At 41.9% G+C, this 22,066-nt stretch overlaps 1 protein-coding gene across 2 annotated transcripts; it reads left to right on the top strand.

The window, feature by feature from the left end:
- The first annotated feature begins 22 nt into the window (after positions 1 to 22).
- Positions 23 to 22,012, top strand: pcid2 (PCI domain containing 2). Of its 2 annotated transcripts, XM_055644716.1 has the most exons (16): positions 23 to 306; positions 1,734 to 1,806; positions 4,044 to 4,129; positions 6,142 to 6,231; positions 7,862 to 7,935; positions 9,110 to 9,177; positions 11,051 to 11,090; positions 13,015 to 13,069; positions 14,194 to 14,297; positions 15,283 to 15,358; positions 16,286 to 16,427; positions 16,623 to 16,723; positions 18,077 to 18,150; positions 20,295 to 20,420; positions 20,527 to 20,650; positions 21,850 to 22,012. In XM_055644716.1, the coding sequence occupies exons 3-16, from the start codon at positions 4,094 to 4,096 to the stop codon at positions 21,937 to 21,939; spliced, it is 1,200 nt and encodes a 399-aa protein (XP_055500691.1). In that variant the 5' UTR covers positions 23 to 306; positions 1,734 to 1,806; positions 4,044 to 4,093; the 3' UTR covers positions 21,940 to 22,012. The 2 variants fall into 2 exon arrangements, with proteins under 2 accessions (XP_055500691.1, XP_055500690.1); XM_055644715.1 differs by lacking the exon at positions 1,734 to 1,806 and having other exon boundaries at positions 24 to 306.
- The last annotated feature ends 54 nt before the right edge of the window (positions 22,013 to 22,066 follow it).

Below are 22,066 nucleotides of genomic sequence, written 5' to 3'. Positions count from 1 at the left end.
AGGAGAAGAAGAAGGAGGAGGAGGAGAAGAAGAAGAAGAAGGAAGAGGAAGAAGGAGAAGGAGGAGGAGGAGAGAGCGGCGGCGGCGAGTGGAGAGGAGCGGGGAGCAGAGAGAGGGGAGAGAGAGCAGCTGAGGGGAAGAGGGGGGGAGCAGAGAGAGGAACAGAGGAGCGAGGAGCAGAGGGGAGGCGACAGGGAGCGGAGGGCGGCGAAGAGCCCGAGGCCTCGGCTGCAGTCTGCTGGTGGGTCCCGGGTGAAGCGCTTAGGCTGCCGCCGGAGCACCGCGGCGGTCCTCTCTGAGTGGCAGGTATGCACTGACGTTGGCCAGGGTTTATTATTGTCAAGTGAGATGTGGTGAGAAACTTTGTTTTGTATGTTATGCAGATAAACCATACACAAGTACAGCAGAAGGTAGACACAAAAAAAGCTGGAGTAACTGCGGGTTCGGCAGCATCTCTGGAGAAAAGGAATAGGTGTCATTTAGGTCGGCGGGACCCTTCTGAAGAAAGGTCTCGACCCGAAACGTCACCCATTCCTTTTCCCTAGAGATGCTGTCTGACTCGCTGAGTTACTCCAGCTTTTTGTATCTAACTTCGGTGTAAACCACCATCAGCAGTTCCTTCCTACACAAGTACAACAGGTTGTGCACAGAGAATAGTTTGCAGAAAATATTTTGCAGTTTCAGAGGTCGGTTTAGAGATGGGGGCCTATGCTCTAGCTTATGGGAGGACCGTTCTGAAGTCTGATAACTGCGGGCAAGAAGATGTTCCTGAATCGGCTGGTACGCACTTTAGAGCTTTCATATCTGCTGTTCGAAGAAGAGGGAACGCCCAGAGTGAATGATGATGTTGGCTACTTTTCCAAGTGTAGATGAGGGAGAGTCTGGTTTGTGTGATGGACTGGGCTACATTCACATCTCTCTGCAACTTCTAGTGGTCTTTGGTAGAGCTGTTGCTGAGCTGTGATGCATCTTGATAAAATTATTTCTATTGGAAAGAGTTGTTGGAGATGTGCCAAATACTCTTAGTCTTCTGAGGAACGTGGCGAGTCCAGGATGAATTGTTGGTGATGTTTATACCATAGGAACTTGAAGCTCTTACCCATCTCCACTTCAGCACCATTGATACAGACTACGCACCCTTCAGCGAAGCACCATGGTTGATGGGTTTTAAATGGATGTCATGACATTGCTTTTGTTTACACAATACGCCTGTGGGCTTCCTCACCCAATGTACCTATGGTGTTAGCTTGAAGAAATTGCTTATCAGGAAAAGCGGGCAGGAGGTGGTAATATCTGGGCATTGGCTAAATGCCAGTTGCTCCTATTTCATTTTCTTTGTGACATTTGGTACATTGAATCTATGCTGTCAGTCAGAGGAATCCAATTTTCCTGCAATTTATTTTCTTGTGGGGGAGCACAGTAGTGTAGCTGCCTCACAATTCCAGAGACACAGGTTTAATCCGGTCTGAGTGGAGTTTACATGTTCTTCCTGTGACGTGGGTTTCACCCAGAGGCTTTGTTTCCCTCCCACATCCAGAAGGTGTTCACGTTGGTCGATAAATTGGATGGTGTGTATAGGTTGTGAATTAATAGGAATGCGGGGGAAAACAAACTGGCTTAGTATAAGATGTAGTACATAGATGTGTGTGATTGACTTTGGTCAATGGGCTGAAAGACTAGTTTCAGTGATGTATGACTTTATGCCTAATAACATCTTTTCTCACCCATGGTAGGTGTAATTTACAATGCAGAGCCCTACCCAGGTTACGAATGCCTGGCTTTTGTACAGCCTATACATATGAACAAGTGAGTTGGAGACTAGCTGGATGCATTTTCTGGCTACTGCAGGGCTGCAGGCATCTCCTAATATGTGGGAATTTGATTTGTGCCAATATCTAATGGATTGAGTTAAACCTCAACTTTGGCTATTTAAATATGCAGGTTGAACACTGATTTCCAACACCCTCGGTTCCGTAGCCTTTCTGGATTATCTGTTTTTTTTTTGGATCAACAGAGGTCGCTTGATAATGAAACGATAATACACCCCAGGCCCACTAATGATACTCCTCCTATGTCTCTAAAGCACAATGGAGTGCCAGAAACATAAATAAAACAAATATAAAATAAACTGAATGTGAATAGAATGATCTGCCGACCCATCCCCAGCTCCCACTGTCTCCCCGGCCGTTTAGAGCTCTGGCTTCCGACTCGCAACTCGCAAGATGCACCAGCGGGCCCTTCTTCACTCGCTGCACATTCCAGTGACATGGCTGTTGATGCGGCTCACAGAGCTTTCTTTGGGTCACCTCCTTTGTGTCCTTTCGGTGGGTGCAGAAGGCCTTGTTGGAGCACCGTGCGAGCCAGCAGTGGTGTCGGAAGCCAGGGCTCTAAATGGCCGGGGAGATGGCAGATCCGTCCACTGTATCTGACATCTATTATAATGGGGTCGTTAAAACAAAGGTTTACTATATTAACTTTGCGAAACAGTTAGGAGAGAATATTGAGAGCATAATTGAATCTATCACGTCGGAGGGACACACTGGAAAGGGTGCTCGCCACTCGCAATGCCAGCTGTGGCTGCTCTGGAAATTTCAGTAGGCTCTCGTAATTTTGTCCAGATTATAAGGGTGGGAGGAACATCAATTGCTGGAAAATCGGTGTTCAACCTGTATATTGTTGGGCAGTAACATTTTTGACTCTTGGGTTACAAACAGGTCTTGGGAAGGACTTGCTCCCTGGGGAGGACCTGTAATAATAAACTTGAGTATGTGTATGTATAAACAACAACAACTTGTAGTCATATATTTGTAGCATGGTAAGGCAACCGATGCTGTTTTACAGGAGGTTGTCAAACACTAAAACTGGCTGTCAATGTATGGCAGTGATGTGTTTTAGCAGGAATTCCAATCACAGGAGGGTTAGAACAGGAAAGGAAACCACTTGCCAATCAAGCTCAGTTTAAAAACATCCAGCAGGTTTCACTCATCTACCCTCTCACCATGTTCCTGCAGATTATTTATTTTCGAGTTTCTGTCTAGTTCCTGTGGCAATGCCACAATTGAATCAGTCTCCACTATTCCTCCTTGCACTGGATTCAGATTGTACCACCTGCTGCATGAACAAAAGTGAAAAGTTATTTTTCATAACAAATTTGTTTCTTTTGGCGATCATTTTCATTATGGCTCTGGTTCTTATGCCATTATGAACAATTTCTGTATCAGCTATGTCTAAGGCCTAACAGAAATCTTTATCCCATCCCAAACTTCGCCAGCCTATCCATGTAATGAAAATTCATTTACTCTCGAATTCTGCTAGTGAATCTCCTCTATAGTCATACAATGACTCTTCATCTTTCCTAATGTTCAGTGACTATAATTGAACACAATACTGTAGTTGTGGTTAAACAAGTATAAAGGTTTATTGTGACTTCATAGCTCATGCACACTCTGCTTTCATTTACAAATCTTAAAGTCCTGTATAGGAGTTAAACGTGATCGTGTGGTTCTACAATCTACGTGATGTTAGTGATTCTGGTCATGTAGTTTGGTTACTATTTGACATTTTTTAATCCCAGATGTATTTGTTAACTGAATTTAAATTAATTATCTGCCACGTTAAGGTGAAATCATGTTTCCAAATCTTGGCCTCTTCTAGTCCAATAAACTTGGAATCAATACAGAAAATGCTGGAAAAACTACCAAAGTGGAAAGAGAAAGTTAATTTTTCAGGTCCGGGACACTTCAGCTCAGAATCGTTCTCTGTTTCTCCTCCCACGAATGCTATCTGACTTAAGTGTTTTCAGCACTTTTCTTTTTTATATCATAATTCAGGTTCTACAGATTTATTTAGTCAATATTTTGCAGTTATATTGGTGATTGGATATAAAACTCAGAAATACAAATGTTTTATGTATGATATTTTTTGTATATAAAAGGAAGGCATATTATTTAATCTTTGTATTTCATACCTGAATAATATTTGGCATCCCTATCAGTGTGACAGCAGATTCTTCAATTGATTGTTTGTTTTGAATATCTCCTCAGGTGATCTGTCATTTTACCTCAACAGTATCTGAACTGCCATTCTGCCAACAATGGCACACATCACTGTGAATCAGTATTTGCAACAGGTAATGCTATAATAGATTTGGGGGTTACACAATACGAATGAAATGAGACAATCTAATAGTGGTCACTGAGCAATGTCAGCACTATTACACATTTTCCATGGTTTCAATGATTGTATCATGGCGGCATGGTGGCGCAGCTATTGTGTTACTGCCTTACTGCACAAGGGACCTGGGTTTGATCTTGACTTTGGGTGCTATCTGTATGGAGTTTGTAAGTTCTCCCTGTGTTCGTGTGCGTTTTCTCTAGGAGCTCCAGTTTCCTCCCACATTCCAAAGATGTACGGGCTTGTAGGTTAATTGGCTTTGGTAAAAATTGTAAATTGACCCTAGTGTGTAGGATCGCTGGTTGGCGCGGACTCGATGGGCTGAAGGGTCTGTTTCTGCGCTGTATTTCTCAACTAAATTAAACTATTCATTGTGTTTGTGGGCAGGAGCATTATTAAATCACGAACTGATAGTCACATGAAATATCAAAGCAGAAGACCAACGTGCTAGGGTTTTGCAGTGTAAGGAGGAAAGAGAGTTGGAGCAGTCTAGAGAGGAAATTCCAGAACAAGGCTGTGGCAGATGAACTTGTGTATGCAACTGGCAGAGTAATTAAACGTGGGAATGATGGAGATGGAGTTACGCAGAAATCTCAAGTAGGCCAGATGTGTGTCCATTCAGGCATGTAAACCAAACCTACACGTTGCTTAACCAGGAGTCAGCAAGTGACTGGAGTAAACATTGAGAGGTATACTAATATGTTTCGGCAATTTGAGATCAAGAAGGAGGTGGTGATGCGTCACTTGAAAGGCATTGAGGTGCTTTCAGGGCCTGATGGGATCTATCCCAGGTTACTGAGAGAGGCAAGAGAGGAGATTGCTGAAGGAAACCTTTGTGTCTTTGTCATCCACGGGCAAAGTCCTGGAAGACAATGTTTCTTTATTCAAGAAGGGAAGTAGGAATAATCCAGGAAATTATCAGCAGGTAAGCCTCAAGTCCATGGTGGTGTTCTAATTTTAATGATTCAGCGTAGGAAAAAGCAACTTTGGCCCACCGACCGGCAGCCACCCATATACTATGGAATCAAGGGATATGGGGAAAAAGCAGGAACGGGGTACTGATTTTGGATGATCAACCATGATAATTTTGAATGGTGGTGCTGGTTTGAAGGGCCGAATGGCCTACTCCTGCGTCTATTTTCTTTGTTTCTATCTATCCTACACCTACAGAATCTCAACAATTCACAGAAGACAATGAACCTACAAAGCTGCACGTCTTTGGATGTGGGAGGAGACCAGAGCACCCGGAGAAAACCCGTGCGGTCAAGGCGAACATATCAACTTCGTACAGACAGCATCCGTAGTCAGGATTGAACCTGGGTCTCTGGCGTTGTAAGGCAGCAACTCTACTACTGCACCAATGTGTTCTATATTTTATCAGAACCTGGTGAAAATGTTGCTAAATGGAAGGGGTACAGTTAGGACATAGTATCTCTTCTGTGAATTCAATTGCAGTGGAGACAATGTATTTGGGAGAATTAAGTGGTCACGGCTGTTATACAGCAGTTATGGGTGTCTTTATGTCTGCAGAAAGTTGAATGAAGGAGGATGACCAGGAGTTGACTGGAGATAGCGAAGGTAGTGATGAGGTTATAAGCAGCAGATGAGATGTTGAAATAACTGTTATACAGGAGGAAATAAGAAAGCTTAGTGTTTGTATGGATGTGGTTTAATATGAAACCAGAAGATAAAAGAAACAGCCAAAGCTGGAATTTTGCACAAAAACAAAGTGCTGGAGAAACTCTGTGTATCTGTGGAGCAAATTGGCAGGTGATATTTTGGGTTAGGGCTCATCTTTAGTCTGTGGAAGGGTTGTAACCCGAAACATCGTCTGTCCAGTTGCCTAGCCTGCTGAGTTGTTTGCTTAATGTGAAACCATTCTGGTTCAGTTTCATCCAATTACCAGGGTGTGGAGCTTATTTATGGACACTTACATTTCTAACATCTGATTACTTATTTCTTTAATAGGTATTGGAGTTCATCGACAGCAGAGATAGTGAATCCTGTGCTGAATTTTTATCATTTAAACATCCTCACATTGCAAATCGTAGGTTACAGGTAGGATCAAGTGCTTCCTTTGTGAACATAATTCAGTGGAGATATGGTATTTAAGAGGAAATCGCAACATATTGCATATTAATAAGACACATATTAAGACACATGAGCGCTCAATTAGTCATAGAGTTATACAGCATGGAAACAGGCCCTTCAGCCCAACTTGCCCACACTGATCAAGATGCCCATCTACACTGGTCCTACCTGCCTGTGTTTGACCGATATCATTCTAAACCATGTACCTGTCCAAATGTCTTTTAAGAGTTGTGATAATACCTGCCTGAACTACCTCTTCTGGCAGCTCAGACCATACACCCATCGCCCACTGTGTGAAAAGTTGCCCCTCAGGTATTTCAGATATAGAGGAGGGACCTGCTGACCCATCCCTGGATCCCACTGTCTCCGTGGCCATTTAGAGTTGTGTCTTCTGACCCCACTCCTGACTCGCAAGGTGGACCAGTGAGTCCTTTACCCACACTGTTCCTGTGATACGGCTGTTGGTGTAGCCCCTGGTGACAGTGCTTTCTTTGGGGTGCCGCCACCGGCTAACACGCTCAGTCACCGTGGGGCTCCCTCCCCTCTAGCCTGCTGATGTTTCTTGATGTCAGCGGTGGATTTGTCAACAGCCGTCGACTGCTTCTCCCGTCACTCTGTCCAGTTGCCCTCCTTCCCACACCATTTAGTTTTATTTAAGTTTCTGGCACTCCATGGACCTTTAGTGACGTAGAAGAGTGTCATAAGCGGGCCAGCAGTGTATTGTAAGAAAAATGGGTAATCGAGAAAGGCTCTGGAACCGAGGGTGCTGGAAAATAGGTGTTCATTTTGTATCTAAAATTATGCATTGTTTGGAAAGAGTGTTTTGTGGGAGGTTGTTCCTATTGGAACAGGGGTTGATGATAAGAGGTCACAGGTATAGTGTAATACAGCATGGAAACAGGCCTTTCGGCCCAATGCCGAACAAGATGCTTCATCCAGCCTAGTCCCATTTGGTCCATATCCTGCTAAACCTTTCCCACCATCTACTTGTCCAAGTGTCTTTTAAATGTATTTATAATATTCGCCTACCTCCTCTGGCAGCTTGTTCCATGTACCCACTACCCTCTGAGAGAAAAGGTTGTGCCTCGGGATCGTATTCAATCTTGCCCCTCTCATCTTAACCACTCTTGTTTTTAATTCCCCTATCCTGGGCAAAGGACTCTGTCCACTCACCCTATCTGTTCCTTTATCTATACAATGAAGGGAGAAGAACAGAGAGTGAAAGGAGGAAAACTTTTTTTACGCAGCATTTGGTTGGAATCTGGAATGCTCTTCCTGCGACAGGTTCCACTCGGGTCTTTAGAGGGAATTGGATAAATATATGATGAGCAAAAAATTGTAAAATTACAGAGAAGGGGCTGGAGAGTTTTCCTCTGGTACAGACATGATGGACCAAATGATCTTTTGTGATGTAAGTATTGAGTGATTCAATGATCTAGCAGCAGTTGCTGTTTAAGCATCTATCACTTAGTCCAACACAATGTTTTGCACAATGCATTTATTTATTTTGTTTGATTTTGAACAAACTGTTCAGATGGTTACTTTAAATCAATTTCAGAGATTCCAAATTAACCTTTTTTTTTGTATTTGAAATTAGTTAGCAAATCCAGAGGAGAGATGCCAGCAGATCCTAGAACCTCCTTATGATGAAATGGTAGCAGCTCATTTAAGGTAAAGTAAAACTTCACGGTTATTATTAACATTTTTTGCAACTTATTTTTCTCTTTGGAAATATTTTTTGTTCACGTACCCATGCAACATATTGTTTACAATGTCACTGTATGAGTGTTTATGAGCATGTTAGCTTGTCACTGTCCCATTTCTCCTGTTATTGGGAAGCAACTGCCTCTGTTATGTGTTTTATTGCATGGCTCACTATTGTGATATCTAACAGATCAAACGCATCACGTGAATCGTTGAGACCTACCATTTGTCACTTTACAAAAATATTTGTTAATCTTCATACCTCTTGAACTTGCCCCCTCGCTCTTTATAGCCATCTAGTATTGGACATTTCCACCCTGGGGGAAAGGTTCTGACTCTCCCCTATCAATGCCTCTCATGATTTTATATACTTCTATCGGGCCTCTCCCCAAACCCTGAAGTTCCAGAGAAAGTAATACCAACATCGCCCTGTAGCTGAAACCCTCTAATCTTGGCTGAATTCTGGTAAACCTCCTCTGCACCCTCTCCAAAGCCTCCAAATCTATCCTGTAATGGGGCGACCAAAACTGCATGCAATACTCCAAATGTAGCATAACCAAAGTCTTAGCTGCATCATGCCTGCCTGACTCTTATATTCGCTGCCTCTAGAAATGAAGGCAAGCATACCATACACCTTCATCACCACCCTATATAGTGGGCTGCCACCTCAGTGAACCATGTACCTGGACTCCAAGATCCTTCTGCACATCAATGCTGTTAAGTGTCTTGCCATTATCTGTATACCCTCCACTTACATTCAACCTCCCAAAGTGCAACACCTCACACTTGCACGGACTAAACTCCATCTGCCATTTCTCCGCACATTTCTGCACCTGATCTATAATCTTTAACACCGTGTCCTGTTGCTGTTCTCTGACATCTCTTTAAATATAACCCTACTATAAATCTTATTATCTACTAAATTATTGCCTGTAGAACCCAAGATTTTTGGTCATCATATAATCACTTGAGGTAAATGTTTTTCTATTGTTGCTTTGTTAACCAAGACATATTAATTGTATATGGAAGATTTGAGCAGTGAGAAAAAAATCTGAGAAATAAATAATCGGGCCTAAGGCAGCATGTGCTATTTGATTGAGGTAAAATGCAGTGAATAATCTTATTCTTTTTGCCTTCACAGGTGCGCTTTTGCAGTGGCAAATCATGATTTTGTAGAGGCATATAAATACCAAACATTTGTAGTGCAATATCCTTAAACCAGAATACTGAAACGTGGTGAAAAGGAATTCAAAGAAACATGTTTTTGTGTGTTTTCTTTTAGAAAGTGTTGCTTTTGTTCTGAATTTTCACCTAATATCATTTTCTACTACCTCGGGTTCTTATACGTAAGAGCTTGATGTTGTACACTATTTGCCCAATTTGTACCAATCTTTTATACTTTGATCTGCTACAATTTGCTGTCCTTGACAGTTTCTAAACAAAATTCCTCCTCATCTCCCCTATAATTCTTCTTCTAATTAGCTTGACCGCTCACAACTTTGAAATCTTTTTAGGAATCTGAACCTGGACTAAATGTCTCTGGCAAGTCGAATTAAAGAAAATCATAACACTTTTTACACCTACGTTAAAAAGGGAGGGTAACCAGGGAGAAGATAGGACTGCTCAAGGAAAAAGAGGAATTTTTGCTTGGATTCTTGGGATGTAGGTGAGGTACTAAACGAGTACTTTGCATCCACTTTTTCACCAAAGAGGACATGTCAGACAATGAGATCAATGTGGAGAATGCTAATATGCAAGGGCAGTTTGAGGTTAAGGAGGAGGAGGTGTTGGGGTTATTGAAGAGCATGAAGGCGGATAACTCCCCAGGACCTGATGGGATTTATCTCGGGTTATTGAGAGGGGCAAGACAGGAGACCGCGGGAGATGAAGATCTTTGCGTCGTCGCTTGCCACAGGCATGGTCCTGGAGACTAGAAATTTGCAGAGGCCAATTAACCTGCAAAGCCACCCGTCTTTGGGGTGTGGAAGGAAACCGGAGCACCTGCAAGAAACCCATGTGGTCGCAGGGAGAATATGCAAACTCTAGACCGACAGCACCCGTAGTCAGGATTGAACCTCAGTCTCCGGCGCTGTGAGGCAGCAGCAGCACTATCCGCTGCACAACTGCAGCTCTTACATATTTTCTCCCAACTTTGTATATCTTTGTAGAGGATCTTGTCAATATTAGTACTGCATTCATCATTTGTTAGGCAATTCAGTATCTAGGCATTTGTTCCAAAGAATATAATGACTGAGCATAGTCACCTCAACCTACCAAAAGCACACTGGATGGCCACCAAGTGGTCACAGGAGTGGAAGGCAACCCCATCTACATTACACAGCTACATCTCTTCACCAGATAAAAGCTGTCCAGGGTCTGACCTCCCAAGAGGCGAAGGAATGAAGCTGAACAGACTTCGTACTGGAGTTGGACGTTTCAATGCCAGCATGTGGAGATGGGGGCTCCGCCAGAGCCCAGCCTGTGAATGCGGAGCAGGACAACAGACAGCCAACCATGTCATCTTTGGGTGCTAACACCCACCAAAAGGAGCTCAGGGCCTGGCAGACATTGACGCAGAGACAACAACCTGGCTGCTCAACACCCGGCTTGAGATCTAACTATTCCTTTGGTTTATGTTTCATTTGCAAAAAGAAGAAGAACCTATCAAAGACCAACAAACAATTTTGAGACCACCATTCTTTTGGGTAACCTGAATTTATTGGTAGTTATGTTGGGAAATGCTGATAGTGACACCCTGTTGCTGGCACTTCCTAGTCAGTTCAGTTTATCATGTGGTCCAGTGACAAGTTTTATTTTGTTTTGCTATAATAACTAATTAATGATTGTTCAAAAAGCCTATGACCATTAATTTTAATTTCTTGCCTTTCTTCCCACTATTTTTGTTTGGTATTTCGGTGTTATCCCTCTTTTTTGATCAGAAACTGTGGGTGCACTAACCTTCCACCTCTTCAGATTGAAGCACTGCCACAGAGAGTTTATTAGTATTGAAATGATGATGGTTTGGTTCTCTGTTTATTTAAAAAATATGACATAAATTGTATTTTCCTTAATTGCAAAACATCATTCTTGAAGGCCTTCCAAGCTCACAAAGAAGAGAACTGGTAAGTCAGAGCTGTTAACTGGGACATTCTTGATGTCTTCTAATATCACTGTTTTGAATTGAGTTTCTGTACTGTCCTTTTTTTGTCCTCATCTTTTTGTCCTCATCTTTTATACAGATTTGTATACAGATCAATGATTTTATTTTTGCCCTTTGTGGTATGTTTCACATAAGTAACATGGTTTAACTCTGAGTGAGCACATATTTCAGGCTGACAGGTACATTATTAAGTGACAATTGTACTATCAGAAGTACGAGAACCTATAATGTGTAAGGCTGAAAGAATGTGCGATGATGTGATGCAAGATGGTAATGTTAAAATACAAGTTGTGGCATACAAGTTGTGGTCAATCTATACCCTCCAAACTGCATCAAGAATTGTAAAGCACTCTTGGTTGACAGCCTGAAACTCTAAGATTGGAATATGAAATTGGAATTATATATTGCAGGACAGAAAGGCAGACATTGTCTGACAGAGCTCTTAATTTTTCATAATATTACAATACCTTTTGCCACCAAGCATCATTATGTTTACTCAAAGAGGACACCTGGAAGATTTATGAAAAATCTTATTTGATCTATGTTCCGTTGGTTGACACATTTGGTGTAGATGTCGTAGAAGTTAACATAGGATTAGAATAATGAGTGTTTGATGGTCAGCGCGGACCTGGTGGGTTGACTGGCACATTTCTGTACTGTGACTCCGACTTATAAGAGTCATACCCTTGTGATGATGAGGAAGGTTATGGCAGTTGTAAACGGCCAGTAGTGGGTGCTGATTACTTGGAGCATTTCAAGCCACTTCCACAGCATATTGCCCTGCTGGCCAGAAATGACAAAAGTTTCAGGATCCTTTATTTAAATTTAAAAATATCTTAAATCAGTTTAATCTTGTAAACCCGTACCCTTAACAGACGTCTGGGTAATTTTGCTCTGCATGATCAGATAGCCAAATAGATTACCACAAACTCCACAGTGAGTTGGGACATAGTAGTTAGTTTGGTAAACTAGTACCAAATAATGTACAACCTCAATTTCACCGTGTATTTTTTGGTGTATTATCACTGGGTGGTGCTGCAGTGGCAGCTTCGCCAACAGTCTGTCTCGTCCTTTCCTTCGTTGTTTTACAGTATGTGTTAAATGCATCTTTTTAATGTTCTTTAGCTTGGTTTATGTGTGGGGGTGGTTGGGGGAAACCTTTTTTAATCTCTTACCATGACGGAGATACAACTTTTTCTGTATCGTCTGCACTGCGGCCTAACATCGTGATGCTGGCGGCCTCTTGTTGGGGAGCTACAACTGTGGGAGCTTGCAGACTTAACATCGGGGAGCTGGCGGTTTCTGTCGGGGATCGACCTTGGAAGCTGGGGACTTTAACACCGTGGAGCTCACAGTCCCTAGTTAGGGACAGGCTTCGGGAGATCCAGGCCGCAGGAGCTTCAACCGCCCTGACTGCGGGAACTTTGATCGCCCCTTCGATCACCTCGACTGCGGATGGTTCGACTCCCCCGACCGCGGAGAATAAAGAGGGAAGAAAATTAGACTTTATTGCCTTCTATCACAGTGTCGAATGTGGGGAATATGCTGTGGTGGATGTTTATGTCGACTTTTATGTAGTTGGGTGTCTTGCTGCTTTTTTTGGTATGGCTGTATGGTAAATCAAGTTTCGCTGTACCTTAATTGGTACACGTGACAATAAACAGACCATGGAAGATTTAACTCCTCCATATTTCTCCTCATTGTCTTTTAAATTGGATGATTAAAGTAATAAAAAAAATGGGAGGAAATATTTTTTATAGTTAGTGTCTGCCATTTTTGGGGGAAAAAACATGAATTGCTGAAGAGCTTGGAGAAGGAGCAGTTGTAGATTACTGTATTTTGATAGTTTATTTTTGATTTTGACATTTGTCTTTTGTCCTTCATAGGGCTTTACCGATTATGTATGCAGTAGCTCTGGACCTGCGAATCTTTGCAAATAGTGTGAGTAATGCAAAGTTTACAAAGCTGTTTTAAATGGATGCTCCTTTGCTGGAACATCCACTGCAATACAGCCTTTATTCTGCTATTTTCCTGCAGGAGTTTCATAGGTTCTGGTGAAAGCACGTGCTCAGTCCAGGTGAAAATGTCATTGTTACATGACAGACATTTGATTGACAGATGCAAATCTACAGGACCTGCAGCATTTCTCAGCTCCTCGCATTGAGCACTGCACTGACAAGTTCACTCATGCAGAGGCTGAAGAAGGGTCTCAACACGAAACGTCACCCATTCCATCTCTCCAGAGATGCTGCTTGTCCCACTGAGTTAGTCCAGTGCTTTGTGTCCACCTGTTGATGTCTGGGAATTACAAAGCTGATATTACTGATTTGACCATAAGGCTGTCTCTAAAAACCCAATAGCCACATCAACAAGGAGTTCTGCCTCTTTCCCTTGGGCTAGCATGTTGGCCATCAGTCTCACAGAAAAACATTAGCTCTCAGTTACTTTCGATGATGGGAAAGTCAATACCCGTGATGGTGTGGGCAATGTCCACTACTTTTTGCAGTCTCTTGTTCTTGGGCATTCAGGTTACTGAACCCGGCGACTCATCGAAGCTGCAGCTTCACAAACTTTACTCAATCCTAACACTACATGCCATCCTTGAATTATATCTTTGACTGCAGGAATGTCCATTTGTTCCCATTCCATTGGAATACCCTGAAATTAATGTAGTGCTACTCCTGTGAAACTGCATCAACCAAGGTGTGATGAACTTGGCTCCTGTTGGAATCAGGAGGAGGCTTTCTTGCACTGACAGGTTTCTGATTACTGTGTTTCATGTGGTTTAGGATCAATATTGCAAGACTCCCTCCTGCCAATATACTCCCTCCTGCCAATCGCCACCACCGGATTATAACATGGTCCTGGGTCATTATATAAACTCTACACAATGTAATGATATAATGTCGTCATACACATGCACCTCTAGAGAAAAAACAGGCTGGATGTGACATACATAACATTTAACATCAAAGACATAAATGCAGTTATAACCTGAAATAAATTATTGGAAAACTGTTAACTAGTTTTATTTTCTTAATTTACCCACCTCCACTCGCATCTAGGCTGACCAACAGTTGGGCAAGAAAGGAAAGGGCAAGACTGGAGATATGCTGGAGAAAGCTGCAGAACTACTGATGAGCTGTTTCCGGATTTGTGCCAGTGACAAGTAGGTATTTCAATAACAAGTTCTGTTAAATAATGATGGTGATAGATGGCCTGACTTCAGGCCAGCATATAAAAGCTAATGTCTGAACTGTGAGCAGTGATTTTAAAACCAATGTGGCCACAAATAGGTAAGGATGCAAAACTGGGGCCAAAGGTAATCTCAAATCTGTTTCGCAGTTACAGCCTCTGTTATTAGTATTGATTTATTATCATCACGTCTAGCTAGATACAGGGGTAAAATGTGTTTATGTGTTTTCCAGGCATATGATACTGTACATGAGCACAGCAGTACAACAGGTAGTACAAAGAGAAAAATTACTATTGGACTGCAAAATATAATGTTGCAACACAATAGCATTACAACTACAACAAAAGATTAAAAAAAAATTATAAAGCTCAAGGACTGCAATAAGATAGGTTGGGAGATAGGGACGAGACCGTAGCTTATGAGAAGACTAAGTAGTCCGATAATAACAGGGCAAAAGCTGTGTCTGTCTGATGGTATGTGCTTTATGTATCTTCTGCCCACTGGGAAAGGGGAGATGAACCAGTGCAAATGGTCCTTGTTATCAGAGCAGTTTCCTTTTTAACCCGTGGAATTGCTTCAGGCTATTTCCACAGTTATATCATCATACTAAACTTTTCCAGATTTTCTGTCCTCAAGCAGCACGTTGTGAACCATGAGGTTTCATGCAGCACTGTAGTATGACTTGTGTGGTGTCATATGAAAACTTCTAAACTATACATCAGAATAGAAGGAAATGATTACTATGAAACATCAGTGTGGATGGTAGGTGAATGCCACTGGTGGCAAAGTACATTGCTGCTTACTGTTTATAGATGCTAAATATATGTACCATAGAATGTCATATCACACAACATAGTATACCTGTGCAGCATCAAAGCAGCTGTGTAGGATTATTGTCTGGTTTTCCTGATAGCTTTTTATGACAGAAATAAATTTACCAAATTATTTTTTAAATTAGCCGTGCAGGAATCGATGACTCTAAGAAATGGGGAATGCTGTTTCTCGTCAATCAGCTGTTCAAAATATACTTTAAGGTGAGAAAACGTATTTGTATTTCTGGCTTTGTAACAGCGCTCTCCGTGTAAACTCTGTGTTAATATAAGATGAAGGAGGTAAAGTGCGAAATGACATGGCTAGGCTGGGATACTAGGATGTTGGGCCACAGCGGGACTTTGTCTTTGTGCCCAGCAGCTGACCATATGGAGGAAGAGCAAGCTGCAGTAAGATGTAGCTGTGCACTCCTTGTCATGGGTCATGAACAAAGTCGGGTATGAAAGCAGGCCACAAAGGGGCCTAGGGGAAGTATAGTCTTCCTCAAGGGGGGCAGAACTCAGGCTTGAAGAACTTTGACTTCAAGCACCTAGCAAGGGAAGCCTGCAGCAGTTGCTGTCCTTTTCTGCCTGCTTCCTGGAACATGGCTTTAATGTGCCGTGCATGCATGCATTGGACGCACTGCATTTTTACAGTGGCAACTAATGCAACAGATAATTGAACCAATGGTCCCATATCCAGAAGATGTAGTGTGCTTGAATGGATTATTGCGCATCAATACGTTATGTACTATGTTTACATATTCTGTTGTGCTGCAAACGGGGTACTGATTGTGGATGATCGGGGAGAAGGCGGCCATGATCACATTGAATGGTGGTGCTGGCTCGAAGTGCCGAATGGCCTACTCCAGCACCTATTGTCTCTTGTCTATTTAGATGGCAAGTTCATAGGTTGATGCTCACCAACCTCTAGATACATGACTGTTGGTCAGTTATCTGTTGGATTAATTGTCATAGTACAAATGGCAGTGAGTATAATGCATGCGTGACTGGTTAAAGGCATTTTTCAAGTGTCTAGCATCCAACCCTGGGTAGCAGGTATTTCTATGAATAAATGCTTTTCTCTGAGCGTAAAATGAAGTCTGCTTGAGATTAGTAGAGTTCAATATTCTACCCATTTATATTTTATAGATCAATAAACTCCATTTGTGTAAACCCTTAATCCGAGCAATTGATAGCTCCAGCTTAAAGGATGAATACAGTATGGCGCAAAGAGTGACGTATAAGTATTACGTTGGAAGGAAAGCCATGTTTGACAGTGATTTTAAACAAGGTGAGGAATGAATCATTTGTCCCATATTAGAATGACCAACTAAAAAAAACAACAAATTGTGTTAATTTATTCCATGCATAAGATTCTATTAATCGTGTAAAATGTTTAAGATAGGAACAGCAGATAACCTACTATGTAATGCACATTGTAGAGTGGTGATGCTTTCTAAAAACATTACATTTTCAATCTTTACAGCTGAAGAATATCTGTCATTTGCGTTTTGCCATTGCCACAGGGCCACCCAGAAAAATAAGCGGATGATTTTGATTTATTTGCTACCTGTGAAAATGCTTCTTGTAAGTAAACCTCATGAAGAACTGATAATAAAGCTCAGCAAGTACATCTTGGGAGGCAACAGCAGTTGTTAAAGTATTGATACTGAGTGTTATGATGACTTTATAATAAAAAAATTAGGGAAGAAGATTAGACTTTATTGCCTTCCATCGCAGTGAGGAATGTGGGGAATCTGCTGTGGTGGGTGTTTATGTTAACTTTTATGTAGTTGAGTGTCTTGTTTTTTTAGTATGGCTGTGTGGCAATACAAATATCACTGTACCTTAATTGGTACGTGACAAAATACCTTTGAAATAATTGCTGTTTTCTAAATATTCCCTCACCGATACCTGCTGCATTTGGCCTAATTAATTTTTCAGGACAAGGTTCAGCATTGCCACTTGGCCTCTTGAAGAGCCAGAAATATTGCTCCCCTCATAAAAGAATTGCTTGAAACGTTCCTAAACATATTTGTCTTAACCTGTTTGTCTTAACCATGGTTCTATGATTTTGGCTGTAGCTGCAGCCCCTCTTTCCCCTTCGCCCAAGGGAAGACCCTTCCCCAACAGTTACAAACAAACCAGAGAGCAAGATATCTTCAGAAGCTTCTTGACCTTCCTGCCTGCACTTTATCCTTCAGCCTGGCAGTCACCTGGTCCTTCTCTTGATCACTGCCTGAAAGGTGCTGTCCACCGAGCACTCAGCCCCATGGATGCACTACAGTGACGTTGGCTGTTGCTCAAGCTCTCAAATATGGAGCTCCAGCCCCTTCGTGGTCCTTTATGACTGAGGGAGAGTCCTGGAGCTCTGACATAGCAAGGGATGTGCATTCTACAGGAAAAGTACTTTGTTGGATGTGAATTCCTTCGGAGCTCTCCGAGTGCACTTTTCAAACTTTTATTTTTATCATTTTGTTTTACTTTTTCATTTGCTCAAGTCGGGGAAGATTTCAGCTCAAAAGATAGACCTCTCCATACAGCAACCTTATCCACTCGTTACATCTACCTTATGTAAAGATCTCAGCAGCAACATTGCTGCAATTTCAATCTTGCGCCTTTCAGGCCGATGCCTGCCCTGTATTCTCAGTCCCTCATTCCGGCTTCAATCGCCCCGACTGCAGACCCCGGTTCGACTCCCCCGACCACAGGAGAAAAGGAGGAAAGAAGATAAGACTATTGCCTTCCATTGCAGTGGGGAACGTGGAGGAGCCGCTGTGGTGGATGTTTATGTCAAATTTTTGTGTAGTTTGGTGTCTTGTTGCTTTTTAGGTATGACTGTATGGCAAACCAAATTCCTCGTATGTTGCAAAACATACTTGGTTAATAAATTATGATTATGGTTTCATTTTCTCTCAACATGGTGCGCTTGTTTTGCAGGGTCACATGCCAACAGTGCAGCTATTGCGAAAATATGACCTCCTTCAGTTTTCTGATGTCACCAAAGCAGTTGGGTATGATTTTTAAAGAGATTTGATTCTTTGAATTGTGTATTGATTGTCAGCAAATAACCTCATGTTCAGAGTTTTTCTTGAAGGATAAATCAACCATCCATTTTTTTTTTTCCACAGGTATGGGATAAGTCATTCAGCCCCTCAAGCCTGTGCTGTCATTCAGTTAAATTATATCATAACTCTATTTAAATGTTTTGAAACTTGAATTCCATTTCATAACAAAAAATAAAAACTTTTAAAATCTAAGTTTTGAAGTTTTCAGAGGTCAGGTCTCTGTAGACTATCCCTAGGTAATTTGTACAGACATCCATAAATTGGAAAATACACAAAATACTTGATATGGTAACCATACCTCCACACTATTGTAATGAGTGCATCAAAAGCAGAGGGTTGAGAAGAATGAACCATTGCTAAAAGTGGAGATAGGGAGGAAACGTTCTGCCATGCGTATGACGTATATTAATTCCAACCTCACAGACAGCTGCAGTTTGTTTACCACTGCAACAGTTCCCTAGCAGATGCTTTCTCTGGCCTGGAACTCCAGCAGCACATTGGCACTGTGGTAGTGTTGCTGCCTCAGCGCCTGAAACCCAGATTCGATCCTTACTATGGGTGCTTATAGTGCCGGGTTTGCCCACTCTCTCTGTGACCGCTTTGGTTTTCTTCGGGTACTCTGGTTTCCTCCCACCTTCTAAATACGTGCAGATTTGTAGTTGTAGATATAGTCAAGTCCATCACACAGACCAGCCTCCCCACCATTAACTACACTTCTATCTACACCAGATTCATAAGTGATAGGAGCAGAATTAGGCCATTCGGCCCATCAAGTCTACTCCACCGTTCAATCATGGTCGCGTGGCTTATCTAACTCACCCCCTCAATCCCATTCTCTTGCCCTCCCCATAACCCCTGACAACCGAACTAGTCAATAATCTATATATCTCTACCTTAAAAATATTCATTGACGGCCTCCAGCCTTCTGTGGCTTCGGAAAAGCTGCCAACATAAGTAAGTAAGTAAGTTTATTGGCCAAGTATTCACATACAAGGAATTTGCCTTGGTGCTCCGCCCACAAATAACAACATGACGCAGTGACAGTTACGAATGACACAGAAAGAAAGAATGAATCAAAGACTTAACCCACCAGGGTCATTCCCCCTTCTCCCTGCTCCTGTCGGGCATCAGGTACAGAAGCTGAAAAGTGCACAGCACCAAGGTCAGGAATAGTTTCTGCCCCTCTGTTATCAGGCTTCTGAACGGTCCTTCCACAAGTTAGGGTACTCTCCGAATCCCCTCAACCCTCTTGTGGACATTAGACATTATGTATAGATCTGTTGTGCTACAATGCTGAGAATTATATTCTGCACTCCATCTTCCACTTTGTTCAACCTACTGTCCTTTAGTTTGAGGTATTTGTATTTATGTATAGAATTATCTGATCTGATTGGATAGCATGCAAAACAAACCTTTTCACTGCATCTCGCGTGACAATAATAAACTTAAGAACATCATATCCTTCTAGTACTCAATGTCCTGACCGAATATACATTTCTGCTCACGCAGTGGAGGAGTTTGGAGAGGTATATCAGGATGTTATAATGGGTACATATAGAACATCAATAACTTAAATAATGGCATCACAAATGAGTATGAAAAATGGAAGTAGAGGAGTTTGATGGCATCTTCTTCTTGCGTATGTCGTGCTCAGCCTAAAGTTGTCGGACAACTTGTTCTATTTGATTGTGCATGTCGGGTTGATTGCATGTCGAAACAGGGCGGACCACGTGAATGTTGCAATCTCCCACCCCGTTTGATGAAATCGAGATCAAGGATAGATCCATGGGGGGGTTCCAGAGATGACAAGGTGTTGGTAGAGAAATCCATTGCAGAGGACCCCCGATGACAGCTGGATACTTTGAGAAAGAATCAAACTAGTGCCGTCTCAAGCATTCATACAGTGGAGAAAATACATTGAAGGAAAATGGCTGATCAGTTCTGTTAAAGGTTGCAAACGCTCATTGAAGAATGAGCGATGATGGTTGAGGGAGGCATAGGTTCAGGAAAATGGAAGTCAATGGATTGAGGAAAAATAACATATCCAGTTTTGAAATGTAATGTCCTTGTTTTGTCTTGTTTTTAATTAGTGAAGGGAACCTTCTGCTCCTGAATGAAGCTTTGACGAAGCATGAGGCTTTCTTCATTCGCTGTGGAATCTTTCTAATACTTGAGAAACTGAAGATAATAACTTACAGAAACCTTTTCAAGAAAGTGTAAGTGCAGAGCATACATTGTATTGTGCTATATGATGTGTATGTCTGTAGTCTTCTCACGAATTGTCTTTAGTGATTGACCTGCAATTTGACTTTATTGTTCCAGGTATTTATTACTCCGAACGCATCAACTGCCACTTGATGCTTTCCTGGTTGCTCTTAGATCCATGCAGATCGTGGATGTTGATATCGATGAAGTCCAGTGTATTATAGCCAACCTCATCTACATGGTATGTATTGGGTCACCTTAGGTTAGGTTGTTTCCCAGTTTGCGATTGCTGGGCAAAATATTGTTAAACAAGATGTCAGGATTATTCCTAGATTTTAGGAATATAATTAAATGAGGAGAGTTTGTGCAACAAATTGGATAATGTTTTCTAAGTGCTGTCAGAGCCACCATGAGCCAAATAGTCTTCTACATTATATTACACTTGATTGTAGATGTCCAGAGGCTGCCTCCTCTGCATGTTAAAGTATTTACCACTTGTTAAGGTAGATTGGGTCACTCCCATTCATGGCAACATTTGAGGTCCACTCATTATTTGATGGTCTGAGACATGAACGCAGGTCTTCAGCCAGGCAACATTAGTATCCTTTCAACCTGACAGTGATGGTTATTGCACTGATTAGAACCACTTCCACTGCACGAACCTATGAGATCGCCATTATGAGATTATGGTAAAAGAGTCATAGAGCATGGAAACAAGCCCTGTGGTCCAATCATCTATGCTGACCAAGATGTTTATCTTAGCCAATTCCTTTTGCCCACATTTGGCTCGTATCCTTCTAAACCTTTTGTATCCATGTACCTGTCTAAATGTCTTTTGAATATTGTAAGGCAAAATCAGCGAGGAGGCTGTGCCTTACTCCAGGATATTAAGAAACCAGATCACGACAAGTGGGGAAGTGGATTGGATGCTCCAGAGAGTGTATGACTGAATTGGCTGACCTCCCCTCACTGAAATGTTTATTTTGTGTTAAATAAAGGGTCATTGAGATAAAATTAACTGTTGAAACACTATAACATTAAAGATATTAGCTAGGCCGCATTGTGGCCTATTCTCTATTTGATGTGATATTTTATGACTGAGATTTTAAGTATAGCTTCCTCTGACCCCCTCATTTAAATGTAAATGATCGCTTAATGCCTTTGGGTAAAGACTTTGGAAGCTCTGCTTAGCGTCCTGACCAAAATGTCACTGTCCAATAGCACTTAAAAAATGTATCTTGTCACAGGCATCTCAATTTGTGGGAGCTTCCTTGTGCAGATTGGCTGGATCGTTTCCTACATTACTGTAGTGACCACACTTTAAAAGATCATTGGGTGGGAAGAAGGTTCTGAAGTCACAAAAGGCACTATATCAGCACAACTTTGTTCCATTTCCTTTAAATGATGTGTAGGTTGTCACATACATTCTTTGTTTTACAGGGACATATTAAGGGTTACATCTCTCACCAGCATCAGAAGCTTGTGGTCAGTAAACAGAACCCTTTCCCATCTCTGTCCTCTGTGAGTTAACCAGCTGAGGCCAGCCATTTGTGTATTCTCTCTCCTGGCAATTCCTCAACATGCATGGTGGTGGCTAATGGTCTCATTATCAACAATCTGAAGTGAAGCTGAGGGTGCTAGTGCTTGCATGGCTCAA

Source organism: Leucoraja erinacea, chromosome 13 (genome assembly GCF_028641065.1).
Source record: "Leucoraja erinacea ecotype New England chromosome 13, Leri_hhj_1, whole genome shotgun sequence".
Taxonomy (NCBI): Eukaryota; Metazoa; Chordata; class Chondrichthyes; order Rajiformes; family Rajidae; genus Leucoraja; species Leucoraja erinaceus.
The sequence above is the reverse complement of the archived record's forward strand: the minus strand, read 5'-3'. Positions and strand labels throughout refer to the sequence as shown.

Coding starts and splice junctions, on each gene's coding strand:
- pcid2 (XM_055644716.1), top strand. CDS start 4,094: ATGGCACACATCACTGTGAATCAGTATTTGCAACAG. Junction 16,428..16,622: donor TGACAGTGATTTTAAACAAG/GTGAGGAATGAA, acceptor CAATCTTTACAG/CTGAAGAATATCTGTCATTT. Junction 20,651..21,849: donor TAGCCAACCTCATCTACATG/GTATGTATTGGG, acceptor TTTGTTTTACAG/GGACATATTAAGGGTTACAT.